General features: G+C 35.4%; 2 protein-coding genes across 2 annotated transcripts; one reads left to right on the top strand and one right to left on the bottom strand.

Moving 5' to 3' along the window:
• The first annotated feature begins 2,026 nt into the window (after positions 1-2,026).
• LOC111405321 (60S ribosomal protein L17-2-like) lies at positions 2,027-6,854 on the top strand. The gene is made up of 6 exons (XM_023034149.1): positions 2,027-2,145; positions 2,292-2,328; positions 2,588-2,628; positions 5,386-5,616; positions 6,025-6,174; positions 6,504-6,854. Exons 1-6 carry the CDS (start codon positions 2,143-2,145, stop codon positions 6,537-6,539), a joined length of 498 nt encoding a protein of 165 aa, XP_022889917.1. The 5' UTR covers positions 2,027-2,142; the 3' UTR covers positions 6,540-6,854.
• A 433-nt stretch (positions 6,855-7,287) lies between these two features.
• LOC111405322 (UPF0235 protein At5g63440) lies at positions 7,288-16,918 on the bottom strand. Its single transcript, XM_023034150.1, has 7 exons — positions 16,673-16,918; positions 11,825-11,939; positions 10,599-10,752; positions 10,258-10,354; positions 8,669-8,757; positions 8,502-8,570; positions 7,288-7,569 (listed from the first exon to the last, which is right to left on the bottom strand). Exons 1-7 carry the CDS (start codon positions 16,785-16,787, stop codon positions 7,510-7,512), a joined length of 699 nt encoding a protein of 232 aa, XP_022889918.1. The 5' UTR covers positions 16,788-16,918; the 3' UTR covers positions 7,288-7,509.
• Between the last annotated feature and the right edge of the window lie 422 nt (positions 16,919-17,340).

The raw sequence follows: 17,340 nt of genomic DNA on the forward strand, positions 1-17,340 counted from the left end.
GTTGGGTTGTCATTAGTTTCTGAAATTGTATTCGTAAGATCTGATGTGCAGGCGATTACGAAATACATGAAAATGTTTGATACTTCCTCTGTAAGTATTATCTAACGTTTGGTAACTTTAGTGAAATTTTTTAAAGGTTTGGTACTCTCTCTGAAACCATTAGAAAATGTTTGGTACTGATTATGCGAATCGTTATAAGGTTTGGTACCTATGCTGCACCTTATGCAGAAAAGTTTGGAGTATAATCAGCTATTTTAATTTCGCATTACGTAGAGGCCAGAAAGAGATCTTTATCACCTATTAAGGCATCATTAAGTATAGAAAAAAGGGGCACTTCATTTCAAGTAAAAAGGTACAACACATTTTTTCCCTTTTACATATGCATTTCACAACATCTAACACAGGGCTCCATGCCGAAACCCTAAACTCAAATTTCTGGAACTAAATACTGACATCCTACAATATGAACAAACCCATTTTGCAAACACTCCACACACAAATCCGAAGAGCCAGATCTTCCATACATTTGGTCTTGTTGCTTGAAGGGCGTTGATTTCAGCTTCCATTTTCCTCATAGCTCGTAATAGACCAGGAATCAGTTCCTTCGATCTCTCACACATTGGATGGTCACACCACATAAAGAATGTGCATCCACCCACATCTTAGCTTCGAGGACAAGTGAGAATCTTCTTATCGGGTTCAGGTTCATCCACGAGGTCTTCATCTGCACCAGGGAACCACAACTGTATACATTCAACTCCATGTGCGTACTAATTTTTTTGACTACCTGTGAGAGAGAAGGTGGGAGATAATATAGTGGTAAAGAAATGGAGGAAAATGTGTGTAATACCCAGATTGCCTTTCACTTATTTGGGGAAAATTCTTAAAAATATCATTAGAGGGGTCAATTGACGATTTTGACACGAAAATCGTCATTTTGGATTGGCCCTACGAATTTTTTAAATATTTGATATCTCCGGTGACACAAACTAAATGTTTGGACAAAATATGTTAATAAACGGAATGTTTAGTACCTCGACTGCAATTTTCCCTCAAAACAATATCAAATTGATCCATTTACTACATGTAGGGCTGTGAACGATTCTATATTAGTTTGACATCAACCACTGATCACGTTACACAAAGGTTGCAATTTGGGACACAAGGAAATTGAGGAAAACACAACTCTTAAATGGTACCTCAATTACAAAGACGCGAGACTCTCTAAACTTGCAATTACAAGTACTATTTCAAAGATAGACACTTAATGCTAAGTAGATTGTACTATATACATTCTCTGTTGATCTTTATTATATAGTCAATTTTTGGCTACAAAGAGGATAAATAATTCTATCTAATAAAAATATGACGTACAGTTCAAGAAATTATGAGTATGTATTTTCAATTTCAGAATCAGTTTTTCAGAAAATTTTAAACAAGAATGGGAATGATTAACATAAACACAAAAATATTAAAGATTTCAATCGAAATAAGACGGGAAATTAGTGGACTTTTATTTAGTAAGGAATTTCATGCAATACCTATGAGATTTGGATGACAATAGTAGGATTGTCATGTTTTGGGATGATTTTTTGTTTTCTGGTTTGATTCTACTTATTCAAAATGGTATTTTTGAAAAAAAAAAATGAGAATAGTAAAATTGAGACTTGGAAGAAAATTGAAGGGACAGTTTTTATTTACACTTGTTTGTCATCAACGCAATTTTCTGACAATTCGAGTAAGTTAAACAAAGATAATTAAGAACTTATTTGAGAATTATTTTTTGAAAATTATTTTTTTAACTACATAATTTATAGGATTAATAACTTTTTTCTACTTTTAATCACATATTCTTCAAAAAAAGTATTATTCTTTTTTCAACAAATCCCTTCCAAACAAGTTCTAAAATTATGATTGTAGAAAATAAAATTAATGTTAATTTATTACAAAAAATAAGCTAAACCAAAAACATTTTCTTACACAGAACCCAGTAAGAAACCCAAAGACATCTTCATAGGCCCATGTAAAGAAAAAGCCCAGTGCTAATACTAGTACTTAGGGCAAACTTCAATTCAAGAAACTTTCGTCTCCTTCTCCGGTATTGGTTTCTGCACTGCCGCCGCATCGCCTTTGCTTTTCGCCATGGTATTGTAAAGAATTCACTGTTGTGATTTATATGATGATTGTATATATGGATGTATATATCTGTGCATACCTGTGTGTATTCATGGACTCGTAAAGCAGTACCTTAACGTTTCATTTGCTGTCTGTCGAATGATTTGACATTTTAGGTGAAGTATTCCAGGGAACCCGACAACCAGACCAAGTGTAAGTTATGATATACCAATCGGATTTACACGATTACAATGCACCAAATCTGTTTTGGTTCTGCTAGAATAAGGTACAAGCAGTGGAGGTGATTGTACTAAATCTAGCGAGTACTACGCTACGCTACAATTGCTGTACCCTACCCTAGCAGGCCGAAAATTCATGGGCATTTTTTATCTTTTCTTTGTGGGGCTTACTTTTTTGTATATCGAAATGATTGGTTTAAAAATTTGAACTGAGCATGTTGTATGTGTTTCAGCATGCAAAGCCAGGGGATCTGATCTCAGAGTTCACTTCAAGGTTGGTGTTTTTCGAATTGATTGTTGGATTCTTCGTTCTTTGTTATTAATTACGATGAATTCATACAATTCCTTGTCTATTTTTTTTAATCCAAATGTTAATCATATTATCTTCAATTTAACATGATGTCTCTATAAATTCGCTTTACATGTCATTCTCAATATGAGAACCCGATTGAAAGGTCAAACAAGGGAAACTAGAACTGAAGAAAAAGAAACAATAATCTTCAATTTGTTCAAGTTGAGCTTTCTCTGTATTATATTTGAATGTCAGTTCCTTAGTTGAATGATCAAAATTATGTTCATGTGATGCTTCCTACTATGTGATAAATAAATTTTGTATTTACTTAGTTTTTTGATCGGTAATTTTGTATTTACTTATTCATTCTAGTTTTGGTTGATTGATGATAAGTAGTGATATCATTATTTTTGGTTTAAGGGAAAATTGCAGCGGAGGTCCCAAAACTTTCATTTTGTTTTAGAATATGCCTTAACCTTTTATTTTTACAGTCACAGTCCCAAACTGTTAACTTGCATTGCAGTTATAGTCTATTTGACAGATTCCATCCATAGCCGTTGGTCAACCCTTAAATTAAATGTTTGACTTAAATTGACTAATCAAATGAGGGTAAAATAGTAAATTATATTATCTATAATAAAACAATTATGATAATTAAGCAAAATTCAAGATGAAATGTTCATCTTCCATCCTCCAACACAAAACCTAAAAACCAGCCACCGCCACCGCCACCTCCACACATTCATTGTACCTGACATTCATATCTACCAAATCCTTAATTTTCTCAAACCCTTCCTCATCAACTCTATGAAACAAAGATTGAGATCCATCGAATCCAAAGAAATCGTTTAAATTGAGGTCCCAGTTGTAATCTCCTTCAACTCAAATAAATCATATCTCCATCCCCACCCGGTCTGCGTCAATTCGCCTTCCCCTAATCCAACTAACAAGCTATAACCCACGTCCCTTGATGGCGAAGCTTCACTCCAATCCCTCAATGTCACCTAGGGACCTTATTTTCTTCATCGTTGAAGCCAATTTTGTCCAAAAACACTGAAATTTCGAATTTCCACCAGCAAGTCACAATCGCCACAACATATTCACAATCCTTAGCCTGAGCCCATCGGGAGTTCAAATTCCCAGAATGCCTAGCCGTCTGACTCGAATTTTGTGATTGAGAGTACTGAAAGTTCTCAAAATGCTCTAGCTGAAGCCGAGAATTTTGAGGGAATGAATTCGAATGCCTGAAAATGGAAAGCCCTAAGTTTGAGTATGTAGATGGGGGAATTAATGGACTACATGGAGGTTGATGAATGGTTGAAAATAAAGAGAATGGGAAATTTTCCTGCCTTGGTGTCCCTCCAAAAGGGGACTGGTGCTAATTTTTGTTGATGCAGAAATGAAGCTTCTTTGGCCTTTATGTTGCCTTTTGCTTCTGTTTACTTTTTAGATTTAAAGCAAGATAATTTTTGGAATAGTTTAGGTTTACAAGATAATAATCTCCATTTTTCGTTTTGCGGTGACAATGGTGGGTGGTGCAGCATCGTGAGGATGGGTGGCGTCGTTGACTGATTTTCTGGTTTTGGGTTATGGGGTAGGGGTGCGAAGTGGGAGAAGATGAACAGTTCGTTTATATTTTTGTTTTTCATTCAATTATTATTTTAAAGTTTTTAGGCAAGAAAATATAATTCGAACATTTTACCCCTCATTTAATTTATCAATTTGAGTCAAACATTTAATTTATGGGTCGATTTAATGGATAAATGGATGAAATCAGTCAAATGGACTCCAGCTGCAGTGGAAAGTAAAGGTTTGGGACTGCGGTCGCAAAAATGAAAGGTTAAGGTGAATTCTGCAACAAAATGAAAGGTTTGTGACCTTTGATGCAGTTTTCCCTTGGTTTAATGGTGTGAAACGTTTCTGCGCTGTTCACCTGAGCAATTCTTCTAGTAGCATTATTTAGATATTTTATAAGACTTACGGAAGTTGGTTGTGTTGATGATGTTGTAGAGAAAGGCTCATAAACAGTTCAACATCCGAACTGGGGTTGACTATGTGAATCTTTTTTAATCTTCTTTCTCCACTTCATTGATTCATTGCTATATCTACTAAAGGTTCTAAATCAACTAGATCTTTAAAAACTATAACAAATCGTGTTAGTGGATTATCCCTTCCTCATCTACTTGTTCTACCATGATCACGTCTCTATTATCAGTATCAGTGGGTAAAGAATAGGTCTTTGCTTAATTTATGCATATTCAATGTCACTTCCTCTTGTTGGCCAATATTATCATTTATCATCATATCAAAAAGTTTGTCACAACAATACATACAAAATAAATATGTAAAGAATAGATCTTGATACAGCAAACAAAGAATCATTTGGACTTAGATGCCATCAATAAATAATTTCTTGAAGTTCTTGCTAAATTAATTGGATTGACGAGGTTTAGTAAACTACCACTCTAATGGACCATTATTGTCATATTTTTACTAGATTCCAATTTTATTTTTGATAGCAATTTTGAAGGTATAGTTTTGACTTTGAGAACAAGATTCACTCTATAATCTGGCAAGGAAATTTTTTCATTCAGAAATCTAATGCTTGGTGCATATTTTTATTCTTCTTTTGGATTTTGGGAGTTCTGCATGATCTGATTTTCCTGCCCGCTTAGATCTATTACAATCATGCTCTGATACAATTTTACACACTGTTTTCTTATTGATATTTACTTTTAGAATACAAGAGAGACCGCCCATGCTCTCAGGAAAATGCCTCTGTCCAAGGCCAAAAGATACTTGGAGGATGTTCTTGCCCACAAGCAAGCTATTCCATTCACAAGATTCTGTGGTGGGGTTGGCCGTACTGCTCAGGCAAAGAATCGCCATTCAAATGGACAAGGACGTTGGCCTGTTAAGTCAGCAAATTTTATTCTTGACCTACTCAAGAATGCTGAGAGCAATGCTGAAGTATGCATTTCTTTTTGTGGATATTTTGATCCATCTCTTATTTTTATAATAACTAGGGAAAATATGCCATTTAGTTGCACAATTAGTTCCCAACCACCAAAACTGTCCAAATCTTCATTAAATCATGATGTGGCTCTCACATGTCTAACTTTATGGAGCTATATTTTGTTTTCCTACTTGGGTTCAAGCCCATAAATTTGAAGTAAAGTACGTTTCAACGTGGGCTTAGAATTTAACGAAGATTTGGCAGCTTTGATAATTGGGACTGTTTGTGGAACAATGAAAGGTTGAGAATCGACATGCTCTATTTTAAAGGTAGCGGACCAACTTGCAACCCGGGCAATAGATTGGGATCCGTAATTTTCCCTAATAACTCCTAACAAGATGAGCATTAACGTGTCTTTTCAGGTCAAAGGCTTGGATGTAGATTCACTTTACATAAAAAAAAAAAAAAGGAAGCAAATTTTAATGATTGATGTTCTGCACGCAGCTTACATGTCATCTCCCTGCCATATCGAGTTGATCTTGTCAGAAAAAGAAGAACCGGTTAAAAAGGAGGTGATTTACAACATTTCCCTTCTTTTAATATTATATATTAGCAAGAGGAAAAATGAAAAAGAGTGCTGAATCAGTCCACCTGTTTTTTGCATTGTTTGTTGTGTCATTGATCTCTTGTCCATATGTCTCACAATGAGTGCAAATAACTTAATGTTCTCGAGCTTGTATTGTCATGTGTACGGCTAAGCTTAAAAGTCAACTATCTTATTTCCAAATTTGACCAACAAAAAAGGTTTAGTTAGCCTATGTACTTGCAAATAAACTTACAGTTAGATTTTTAAGCAAGCAGTGACATAATTAACAAAGTTGTATAACATTTGGATTTGCAGCCTGAAACCCAGCTGGCTCCCAAGAAGACAAAATAGACTTTGAGTTCTACAGAGTGATGCTTAATGAATGGTAGACTTGAGGTAGTCTTCGATTTCGGGAAGGCGGGAAAATTTCTGTTCTGTTTCATTCTCTACTGTCCATGAGAATATTTTATATATTATATTATCGGAATTTTGTGTCACCAGAATTTTATGTTAAAATCAGTTTTGTCTGATTTTAGTTTTGATTTAGGAGGATATGAGCATTCAAGTTATGTATAAATTCATTTTGACATTGATGGAGGGTAGTGTTTGCTTTCCCCTTTTTTCTTCTTAGTCTTTGAACTTAAAATAATCGAATTGGTCCTTCGATTAGATTGCCTTATCTAATATCAGCGCTTGTTAGTGAGGAAAAGTAGTTTTGTTTGGTTAAAAGCTTCCTTAGCATAAAGAGCTTACCTACGTGAACGAGTAAATTCTAGACTATGCATTTGTTATAGAAAATTTGAAAACAAACAAGTCGCTCATTTTGATAGTAAAAGAAGTATTATTTTCAAAGCAATTAACTTTTATTAGTTAATTTTATTTAACCATACGTGCAGTTCATCTTTATCAGCCTATCAGGTATTACTCGTCAAATTGGAATAACTTTCAGCACGTATCCATTGGAAATTTACGGTTGGTCAATGTTGCAAAATTTTCCACAACATGCTAAAAACAATCAACAGATTCACGAAGTGTGTGATCGGAAAAATATTTGGATATGCTTCTCCTACTCTGGCTCCAACTCAAAATGCACCTTCGGTGGTAACAAAGAAAACAATTTATAATGCAATATCTTACAATGTGGCATTTTAAAGATAAAATTCTTGTCTTCAGCAATCCTCTGTTGGGAATAAATTTGTTCGAGCACAACAGTAGACTGCAGAACAATGTGCTGACAAAATTACAATGCTCTAAGCATTATTCCCAATTCCAATTGGATTAAATGAAGGAATACAAAATAGAAATGAACATCCGTGCTGTCTCAAGGTTGTGCAGCTTCCAGAAGTTTCTCATATATCTGTCTGGCAGTCAAATCTTCGACCTGGTTCAGAAATTATGGGGTAGAGAAGTAACAGTTAAGCTTTGGTTAGGAAAAAGGGAATGTATTTATTAGCATCGTATTGGCGTTTACTATAAAGGTTGCGGACAGATGAATATTGAAACAAATGCACGTGTATATAAACAGATACATATATATGGTTCTATACATGATCTCATACGCGTGATTGTGATCATATGCGCATAACTTAAATATTATGGATTTCAAGTCATATTTATTTCAGGTGCACTTATTAGCAAGATATGCAGCCATCATAGTTTTTTTTCACTATGCTAGCATTGGGAGAGAAGAATAAAATGTTGGATAAGTTTCCTCCCTGATATCTGGTTTCAGATATAAGAAGAAAAAGAAAATAAAGCAAGGAGCCTGCGAAAAATAAAACTAAGGTAAGCCAACGAAGTGCTTTCTAGCTTGAGGGTCAGGGTCCCCAAAATCTTGATTATATTAGAATCTCAACACCTTGTTCAAAAAACCATCTGTCCTTAATGAAGTCAGATTTGCAGATTCGTTTAGCGTAAGCTGAACAACCCTCACTATTGACATTATTAAAATTGAAGCAAGTTTAGTTTTCTATGAAGTCCTGTTTCAGCTTTTTCCTTTCCCTTTTCTTCTGGTCACATGTTCCTAGTTGATAGCCACTCAATGAAGGAGCCGTTTGCCTATTTAAAAATAAAGAAGCATTTTATGCCTTGATTAACTCTGGTTCTTCTATTTTATTCCCTAAGGTTCAATTTCTTGAAATTACATGGTCAGATCACTAACTAGGAATGAACTTTCAAAACAATCAAACTTAATTACTAACTTTGGCAGAATTCGAACCGCTGATTACATTCCAACTGAAGAGGAGAAAAGCGGACTGTATAACACATCAAAACACACAGATTAAAATGATGAAACTTGGGAAGTGAACTCACCACGAGGAGCTTTGATTTATTATTCCATCCCCTTTGAAGAGTCATCTGGCTTAATTTAAGGCCCAACACCTGTCTCAAAGAAATTTTACCAAGTCAGCTTCATTTGCTTTGATAAATCAAGGGAGGTTCAATTTGTCAGTTTAAATGAATAAATTCCGTTCCAATACTTTTCCCATGAATTCTAAAAGCTCATTGTTAGCTTCTCCTCTGGCTGCAGGTGCCGCTACAGTGACCCGAACATCATCAGCATTTACTCCTGTTATAAATGTATTGAAAAGACACCATGCTTAGCAAAGAACAATCATCAGTTTTCATATCTTTATTACATTATCATCCTTCACACATGTCAGATTCCTAACATGAATATATGTAAAAGATGAAAGTTTTCCCCTACTCTCTCTCTCTCTCTCTCTCTCTCTCTCTCTCTCTCTATATATATATGTGTGTATTCTGAATCCGCCTTATGAAGATACAAATGTTCACAAATATGATTACTTTCTTGTAAAAACATAATGATTTTTCACTTGTAATGTTTCGCCATCAAATCTTCAAGAAAATAAGGGAAAGAAAGAAAAGTGTCTTCTGGATTAAAAGCAACATCCTATAAGCAGCAGAGACCCAATAATAGACGCTGAATATACTGTGATCACAATGATTTTGGATGTAGTCATGTCGACGAAAAAATTATCATCTCGCACTAGTGATTTTCAAATCAAGCCTAGGGCTCACTTGACATTATACAAGGTTACACTTCTAGGGTTACAGTGATTATTTGAGGTTGACTGCCTCTAAAGAAATGACATGAAATTGTTTGCTCTCCCTATGGCTAACAACTGATTTTGAAAGTCGAGACAAAGTCTACATGTACCTTAGAGCATCTCCAAGAGACTATCTTCAAAGAGTATATTCCATCATTTGAAAAGCATCTATAAATTTAGAGAGTTAAAAAGTTTAAAGTGATCCAATAAACTCTTTATATTTAACACTTAATATTACTACTCTAAAAAATTATTTATTATTTTTTTCTATATTTTATTTTAACTATCCTTTCTCTAAATTATTTTATTATTTTCCTACATTAAAAATAAACACTTTGAATGCATTTAATTATAAAGAGTGATTTTGGAGAGCCAAATTCACTCTCTAAATTAAAAAGTTAATTTAAAGAGGCTCTTGGAGTATGATTTTAAGGTTTGATTCTTTAAAATAGAGAGCATCTCATATTTAAAGAGTCTTTTGGATGTGCTCTTACACATATTAAGAACATTTTGAATCAGCAGATTGCAGTTAATTCAAGAGTTACAAATCACATGCAATTGTCTACTTTTTCCTCGAACCATTTCAATTTCATGCACTTTCTTCAGCTTTAGAACAATAAAATAAAAATTTACTACTCATGCTTACTTCCATCTTTTTGGCAAAGATTAAATAAATTTTCACAAGGAGGATACAAAAACATCTTGAGGATGAATAAAAACCAGAACCAACACACTGAAAGAACACAAAGAAATTGATTAACACCAGGACTGAAACACTGAAAGCGTACAAAGAAATTGATTAACATCAAGGCCATGGCATAGCTTCAAATTTCCACGCAAAGGAACTATGACAAGCAAAACAGATGCTAATATGATTGCGTCTGTACAATCACCACATGAATTCTCTTAGCTAGAACTTTAAACCATAGAGATCTATGATGCAGAACAGATGCATGTTGATGGAGTAACTTAGGCGGAACACTGTACGATTGATTTACTTGTAATTGCAGATCGCTGTGAACGGTCTTCCACTTCTATTGCCACTTGAACAAGGCCGCCTGCTAATTGTGATATGCAGGGTGGTACTGGAGCATCCTACAGTGGATAGCAAAAGATCAAATTATAGCGTCCTCGAAATCAATTACATCACAAGAGAGCTTTAAGTATAAATGATTCCTGAAAGCATGATAGAGACAAATATGATAGCAGGATAAATGATAAGGATCTCTGACATGCCTTCGGTCCTTTAAATTTTCACATTGCTTGATTCCCAAATTGAGTAGTTGAAAGATTAATAACAAGGAATCTAAATAATGAATAATATCCTGAGATTTGTTACCTGTGGATTGGTTTCAGCAGCAATTGTACTAAGCGCACCATCAACAACATATATGAAAGAGGCAGATTCTAGATCTTCTTCTGCACGATAGCAAACAAACAACTCACAACCCAAACAATTCATTCGATACTGCTTCTCGATTTTTCCTTCACCACTGCACGAGAAAGATCCACCACAACAAAGATTAACTTCACAAATTTGAATTTCATAAATTTAGCACAGAACAGCAGGTACTCAGTCATACTTCATGAATCCACAAACTGCTAGCTCTATAATTAATTTTTTTTTTTTTAATTATATATTTTATAAGTGGTGAAATGCTGTATTCTCTATCATAAAGAAAATTTGACTTGTTAGTTCTACGCAGGAGGCAATGTTCCTGGATTTTTCAGGCAACACACATGATCAGCAGTTCCAGCACAGACATAAGATTTAAGACTCGGCTGATGGTGCAACTCATTGAAATTAAGAGAAAGACTTTAGATGTGATCCTAAGATAACCTAATAAGAAAATAATTTTTTTCACAAATTAGCTGTCTTAGTTTTGTTCTATGCAATCATCATCGAAACTGTTATGCTCCTGGTTATTTAAGTAGAATTCCAAGAGATCTTCATGATGATGGAAAAAGTTTTTACCATCTTTTAAAGCATGTTTGGGAAGTGTTTATAAATAACTTAAATTATGATAGATAAAAACGAATGAGGTCCCTCAAAATATGTGGATAAAAAGTGTTTATAAACAATTTATAAAAACGAGCCGTACATGGGCTTAGTCATTAAAATTTGCATGCAGTGAAGGCTTGAAGATTCAATTAATCTAGAAAAGATAAACAGACAGCTGGAACAGGAAATTACTCACAAACAGAAGAAACAGGTTATTATGGGGGTACATTAACTCTTTCAAACAATATTGAATTAGCAAAGACTAAACATAATGGGGTTGTTCCTAGAAACATTTGGGTATGCAAAAAGACAGAGAATTCAGTTTTACAACAGTTGAATTCCACAAATAAGAAAACTTGTAAATTAGGCACCAAGAACCCATCATACAAAAGAAATATTAGCTACTTGATATCTTCCCTCTCTCTTTCTGTCTTTATACGTTATCAAGTGTTTTAGTATAATAAAACAAAGCACTATACAATGCTGAGAAAAAAGGAGAATTTGCATGATGAATAAGACTATACAACATGACACCTGATACAATTTGATAAATAGAAGATTACCGCTTCAAGAGAACTTTTCCACCTTCACTAGTATTCAGCCTTGCAAGATGCTTCTTCTTGTCCAATACATATGCTTTGTCAGTTTTTCTCTTAGGCATTTTCTGTAATTGCGTATCTACAAAAATGCTTCAGTATGGGGAAGCCTAAATATTCTTTAACCAGGAAAAACAGAAAAGCAAACATAACTGATAACTGAAATAGAATCAGTTTTGCTCTTCTCAAGAAGTCCTCAAACATTTAAGATAAGATCCCAAATTAGTCCAAGTCACTTTGGAAGTCAAACTAGAAGTATAACAGCTCAAGTGATGTACACAAAAACTCATGGTTAGTTCAACTGCACAAATTTTAGAAATATGAAGTGCTGGAGATGGGAGATCCAGCCAGTGCAGTGGCTTCCTAATCCAGGAGAAGAAATTGTCTGTTGGTGAACTGGTGTGCCTGTATGTCCTCCTTTATTTCTTTTTTGTGTGTTTTCTAGCACAAACATGTGGAAAACCAGAAGAAGAAAAAAGGGGCAAAAATGAAGCAATCATGTAAACAGAATAACAGAATATAGCAGCAAGCTGGAAGTTAACAAAATCAGTTACACAGATGGATGTTAGTTTGCTGTTAGGGTAGTTAGTCATCCACGTGTCAATTTTGTGTTGAATGTTGTAATTAGTTTGTTAGTAAGCTGCCTATTTATACCACCATGTAAATCTCATTTTCTATTGAATAAGATCAATCAGATTCTTTTCCCTTTCTCTCAATATGGTATCAGAGCATTGAGATACTCAATCATCTCTGTTATTTTTCATTTCCACTAAAATTCTGATATTCCAAGTAACATTACCATGGCAACTGAAGTTGCTAATCAAAATCAATCGAGCAATTCCTCATCAATGAGTCATTCCGCCATTGATGATGGCTCCAGCCCTTATTATCTGCACCACTTCGATAGTCCAGGATTGATTCTTGTCTCACAACCATTAACTGGAGACAATAATGCCTCATGGAATCAATCTATGATGATATCATTGTTAGTGAAGAATAAACTAAGTTTCATTGATGGTTCTATGCCTTGACCAGAGGGCAATGATGAGTTGTTTAAATCCTGGATTCGCAATAATAATATTGTGATCTCATGGATCCTTAACTCAGTCTCCAAGGAGATTTCAGCCAGCATCATATATGCTGATTCTGCATACGAAATCTTGATGGATCTTAAAGAGAGGTACCAGCAGAGAAATGTTCCTCGCATATTTCAGTTAAGACGGGAATTGATGGACCTCACCCTGGGACGATCTTTTGTAGGAGTGTATTTCACCAAATTGAAGACTATTTGGGAGGAATTGAACAATTATAGACCTGCTTGCACTTGTGGAAGATGTGAATGTGGAGGTGCCAAAAAGTTAGTGGATCACTATTGCATGGAATATGTTGTGTCATTTTTTATGGGATTGAACGATTCATTTGCTCAAGTTTGAGGCCAACTATTGCTGATGGATCCCATCCCTCATATAAACAAGGTATTTGCTCTAGTATCCGAAGATGAGCATCAAAAGAGTGACAATACCATTGCTACAACATCTGATCCTATAGCATTCTATGTCAGAAATGACGCCAAGAAACCTGCAGCTAGGTAATCTTATAACAAACACCAAAGGAAGGAAAGACCAATCTATGCTTTCTATGGCTATAGTGGACACGTTGTCAATAAATGCTATAAGCTACATGGGCATCCTCCTGGATATAAGGCTAAACTAAGGCCTGAGTCCAACCAAGCAACTGACAATAGCCACAAGAATCAAGCCACTGTGAATCAAGTATCTGAATTTGCCCATAGCAGACACATGGAAAGGTAGGGGACTTTATGAAGACCTTGAATCCCGCACAATACCAATATTTGATGAATATGTTGAGTACTCACCTCACATTAGCAAAGACTGATGCTGAAGAGGATGCTAACTGTGGCCATGTATTAGGTACATGTTTCTCCATTTCTCTTAACCTAATGCTCAATTCCCCTAGGTGTTGGATGGTGGATTTAGGGGCAACAACTCACATATGTTCCACCAAAGCATTCCATAAAATGCAATCAATTCAAAATACATACATCACATTGCCCAACCATGAACATTCTGTGTTCTTCACTGAATCTGTGAAAATCAGCCATGATTTAATGCTTAAAGATGTGTTGCTTGTACCCCGATTCAAGTTCAATCTATTGTCTGTCAGCTCATTAACCAGGAATTCATCTAAAATTGTCAGATTCCTTACTGATTCTTGCATTATTCAGGACATGCCCAGTTTGAAGATGATTGGCGAGGGTGAGAGAGTTGCTGATCTTTACATTCTGGAAGCTGATTCATCTAATTCAATTGTTATTGATTGTAATCCTGTTCATGAAACTTTTAATTCTATTTGTTCAGGAATTAGCAATGTAACTTCTCACACTTGGCACAATAGACTTGGCCATCTATCTTTTTAGAAATTGGAACCGTTAAGAGATCAATTGCATTTGTCTAGAAATAGTTACAAATGTAATAAATATGTCTCTTGTGATGTATGCCCTTTGGCAAAACAAATGAGACTTTCTTTCGTGTCAAACAACCATTTATTAGATAGTGCTTTCGATCTAATCCATTGCGATACTTAGGGGCCATATCACATTCCAACATATACAGGTCATAAATACTTCCTCACTTTAGTAGAAGATTGTTCACGGTTTATATGGGTATATCTTATGAAATAGAAATCGGATGTTGAACTCCTTACGCCTAAGTTTTTCAACTTGGTTGAAACTCAGTTCCACAAGAAAATTAAGAAATTCAGGTCTGATAATGCTCCAGAACCGAAACTTGTAGATTTCTTAGCATCAAAGGGAGTCATTCACCAATTCTCTTATGTTGAAAGACCCGAACAAAACTCTGCTGTTGAAAGAAAACATCAACACCTTCTCAATGTAAAATTAAATATAAGTCTGACATAAGTATTGATCAGTAAAAAGCTTGTTTAGTCACAAGGGGATACTCAACAAGAAGGGTTGGACTTCATTGAAACATTTTCTCCAGTGGCCAAGCTAGTTACAGTCAAAATCCTTCTAGCCATTGCAGCCATTAACCAATGGCACATCACTCAACTAGATGTGAACAATGCCTTCCTAAATTGAGATCTTTTTGAGGAAATATACATGGATTTGCCTCTGGGATATAACAAATCATCTACTGCCGATGTACAAGGGACAAGCAAGTTGGTTTGCAAGTCACATAAGTCCATATATGATCCCAAACAAGCATCGCGACAGTGGTTTTCAAAATTCTCTAATGTGCTCATTTCACATGGTTATCATCAATTGAAATCTGACTACTCCCTATTTACTAAAGGTTCCTGCACATCCTTGGTAGCATTGTTGGTTATGTTGATGATATTATCATCACTGGCACTGATTATAATTTAAACTTAAGGACCTAGGCCAGTTAAAGCACTTCCTTGGACTGGAGATTTCTCGCTCATAAAAGGTGATATTCCTTTCACAGCGTCACTATACACTTCAACTTCTTAAGGACACTGGTGCTTTGGCCTGAAAGCCAGTTATCCTGCCTATGTACCCCAAGGTTCGTTTATGTTCATTTGAAGGAGAACTTGTTGCTGATGCATCCCAGAGTAGGAGAGTAGGTCATTTGCTCTACTTGACAATCTCAAGGCCTGACATTACCTTTGCGGTTCACAGGTTAAGTCTGTCAGTTTTTGCACCCAGAAAATCTCATCTTGACATTGCTCATCATCTTTTACAATACCTCAAAGCAACTCAAGGGCAAGGCCTCCTATTTTAAGCCCGGTCCTCCTTCCAGATTTGAGCCTTTGCCCATGCTGATTCGAGTTCCTACCTTGATACAAGAAAATCAGTTACAGGGTTCTGTGTCTTCCTTGGTGATTCTATCGTATCCTGGAAATCAAAGAAACAAAGCACTCTATTTCGATCTTCAACTAAAGCGGAATATCGAGCCTTGGGTGCAACTACCAGTGAGCTTATTTGGATTCAGCAATTGCTTCATGAACTTCAAATCTCTTCTCCTGCACCTACTTTAATATTTTCTGACAATCAAGCAGCCATACACATTCGCTACCCATCCTATATTCCAAGAGAGAACCAAGCATATAGAACTGGAATGCCACTTTATTCGAGACAAGCTCACTAATGGTTTTGTCGAGTTACTTCCTGTTCGCACTCAGCACCGGCTAGCTAACATATTCACTAAGCCTTTGCCTGCCACTTCTCTATTCCCATTGATGTCCAAGATGGCCATTATTAATCCCCATCGTCCATCTTAAAGGGGCGTAACAGAACATAGCAGCAAGCTGGCAGTTAACAAAATCAGTTACACAACTGGACGTTAGTTCGCTGTTAGGGTAGTTAGTCATCCACGTGTCAATTTTGTGTTGAATCTTGTAATTAGTTTGTTAGTAAACTGCCCATTTATACTGCCATGCAAAGCTCATTTTCACTCGAATAAGATCAATCACACTCTTTCCCCCTTCTCTCAATACAGAATTTCCAACTGAGAACTCTAACTTCATAAAATAACACAAACAGGATAGCTGAAGATATTAATTAAATGTGACTAGACTAATAACATAAACATAAAGAAAGGATAAGTTACAAATAATTTTTCCTAAAATTCGAAGTACAAAAACAGAAACAAACAATTCTCACAATAGCTCTTTACCCATCCAGATCAAATTATGAGCACAGCTCATTTTTAGAGCATTATGCTTGGAATAAATTAATTTATTATTCCACATGGAAAATTTTGAAGTTTGAATTGGAGAAAAGTTCTAAATAAATAAAAAACAAGATTAAATTACCGGTGATGAGAATGTGAGAGCTGCAGTGCTTGCAGTAGTAGACGAATAGATCGGAGTCAGGGCCGTCCGGTGCGGCGTCCTCGCTCGAGTACGTGTGCGTCGTCCGCTTCGGCATTTGTATTGATCGATTCTACCCGAGGTTCTCTTGCTTTTCCTCCCAAGCCTCAACCCACGAAAATGTTGCTTCGAATCCAGTGACCAAAAGGGGAACGGAAGATAATAAGTCTATTTTTCAAGTCAACACCTAACCTACGTATTTTTCCTTTTTGTTCGGTGGCCGAACTTGTATGTGTGTACATTCTGTTTGATTATTTAATCCTTTTTACTTTTTCAATTTTAACATTTACCCATTATCACACTATCGAGTGTGATATATTTTTTAAGTTTTGCATAAAGAGCTAGGTGTAGTGACAAAATGATAGTTGTTTTTTTTTTTTATCAGGTAAATAAATATATTGATCAAAATTTTGAGTACAATTACTCCGGACATCGAAATCAAACATTAAAAAATTTTAAAAAATCAAAGTATTAGACTCAAAATGAATTAAAACATAAAGTTTCAAAAATTTACGTAACTTCGTCTAATCAAAATTAAAACATGAAGTGTTGACAATCCATTCCCGTTCTTGCTGAATCATTTTAATATCAAGAGGGGAGTTATCCTCCTT

This window comes from Olea europaea, chromosome 12 (assembly GCF_002742605.1).
Source record: "Olea europaea var. sylvestris chromosome 12, O_europaea_v1, whole genome shotgun sequence".
Taxonomy (NCBI): Eukaryota; Viridiplantae; Streptophyta; class Magnoliopsida; order Lamiales; family Oleaceae; genus Olea; species Olea europaea.

Coding starts and splice junctions, on each gene's coding strand:
- LOC111405322 (XM_023034150.1), bottom strand. CDS start 16,787: ATGCCGAAGCGGACGACGCACACGTACTCGAGCGAGGACGCCGCACCG. Junction 10,355..10,598: donor CTGCTGAAACCAATCCACAG/GTAACAAATCTC, acceptor TATCCACTGTAG/GATGCTCCAGTACCACCCTG. Junction 8,758..10,257: donor ACAGCGATCTGCAATTACAA/GTAAATCAATCG, acceptor CATTTATAACAG/GAGTAAATGCTGATGATGTT.
- LOC111405321 (XM_023034149.1), top strand. Junction 5,617..6,024: donor ATGCTGAGAGCAATGCTGAA/GTATGCATTTCT, acceptor GTGTCTTTTCAG/GTCAAAGGCTTGGATGTAGA. Junction 6,175..6,503: donor AAGAACCGGTTAAAAAGGAG/GTGATTTACAAC, acceptor TTGGATTTGCAG/CCTGAAACCCAGCTGGCTCC.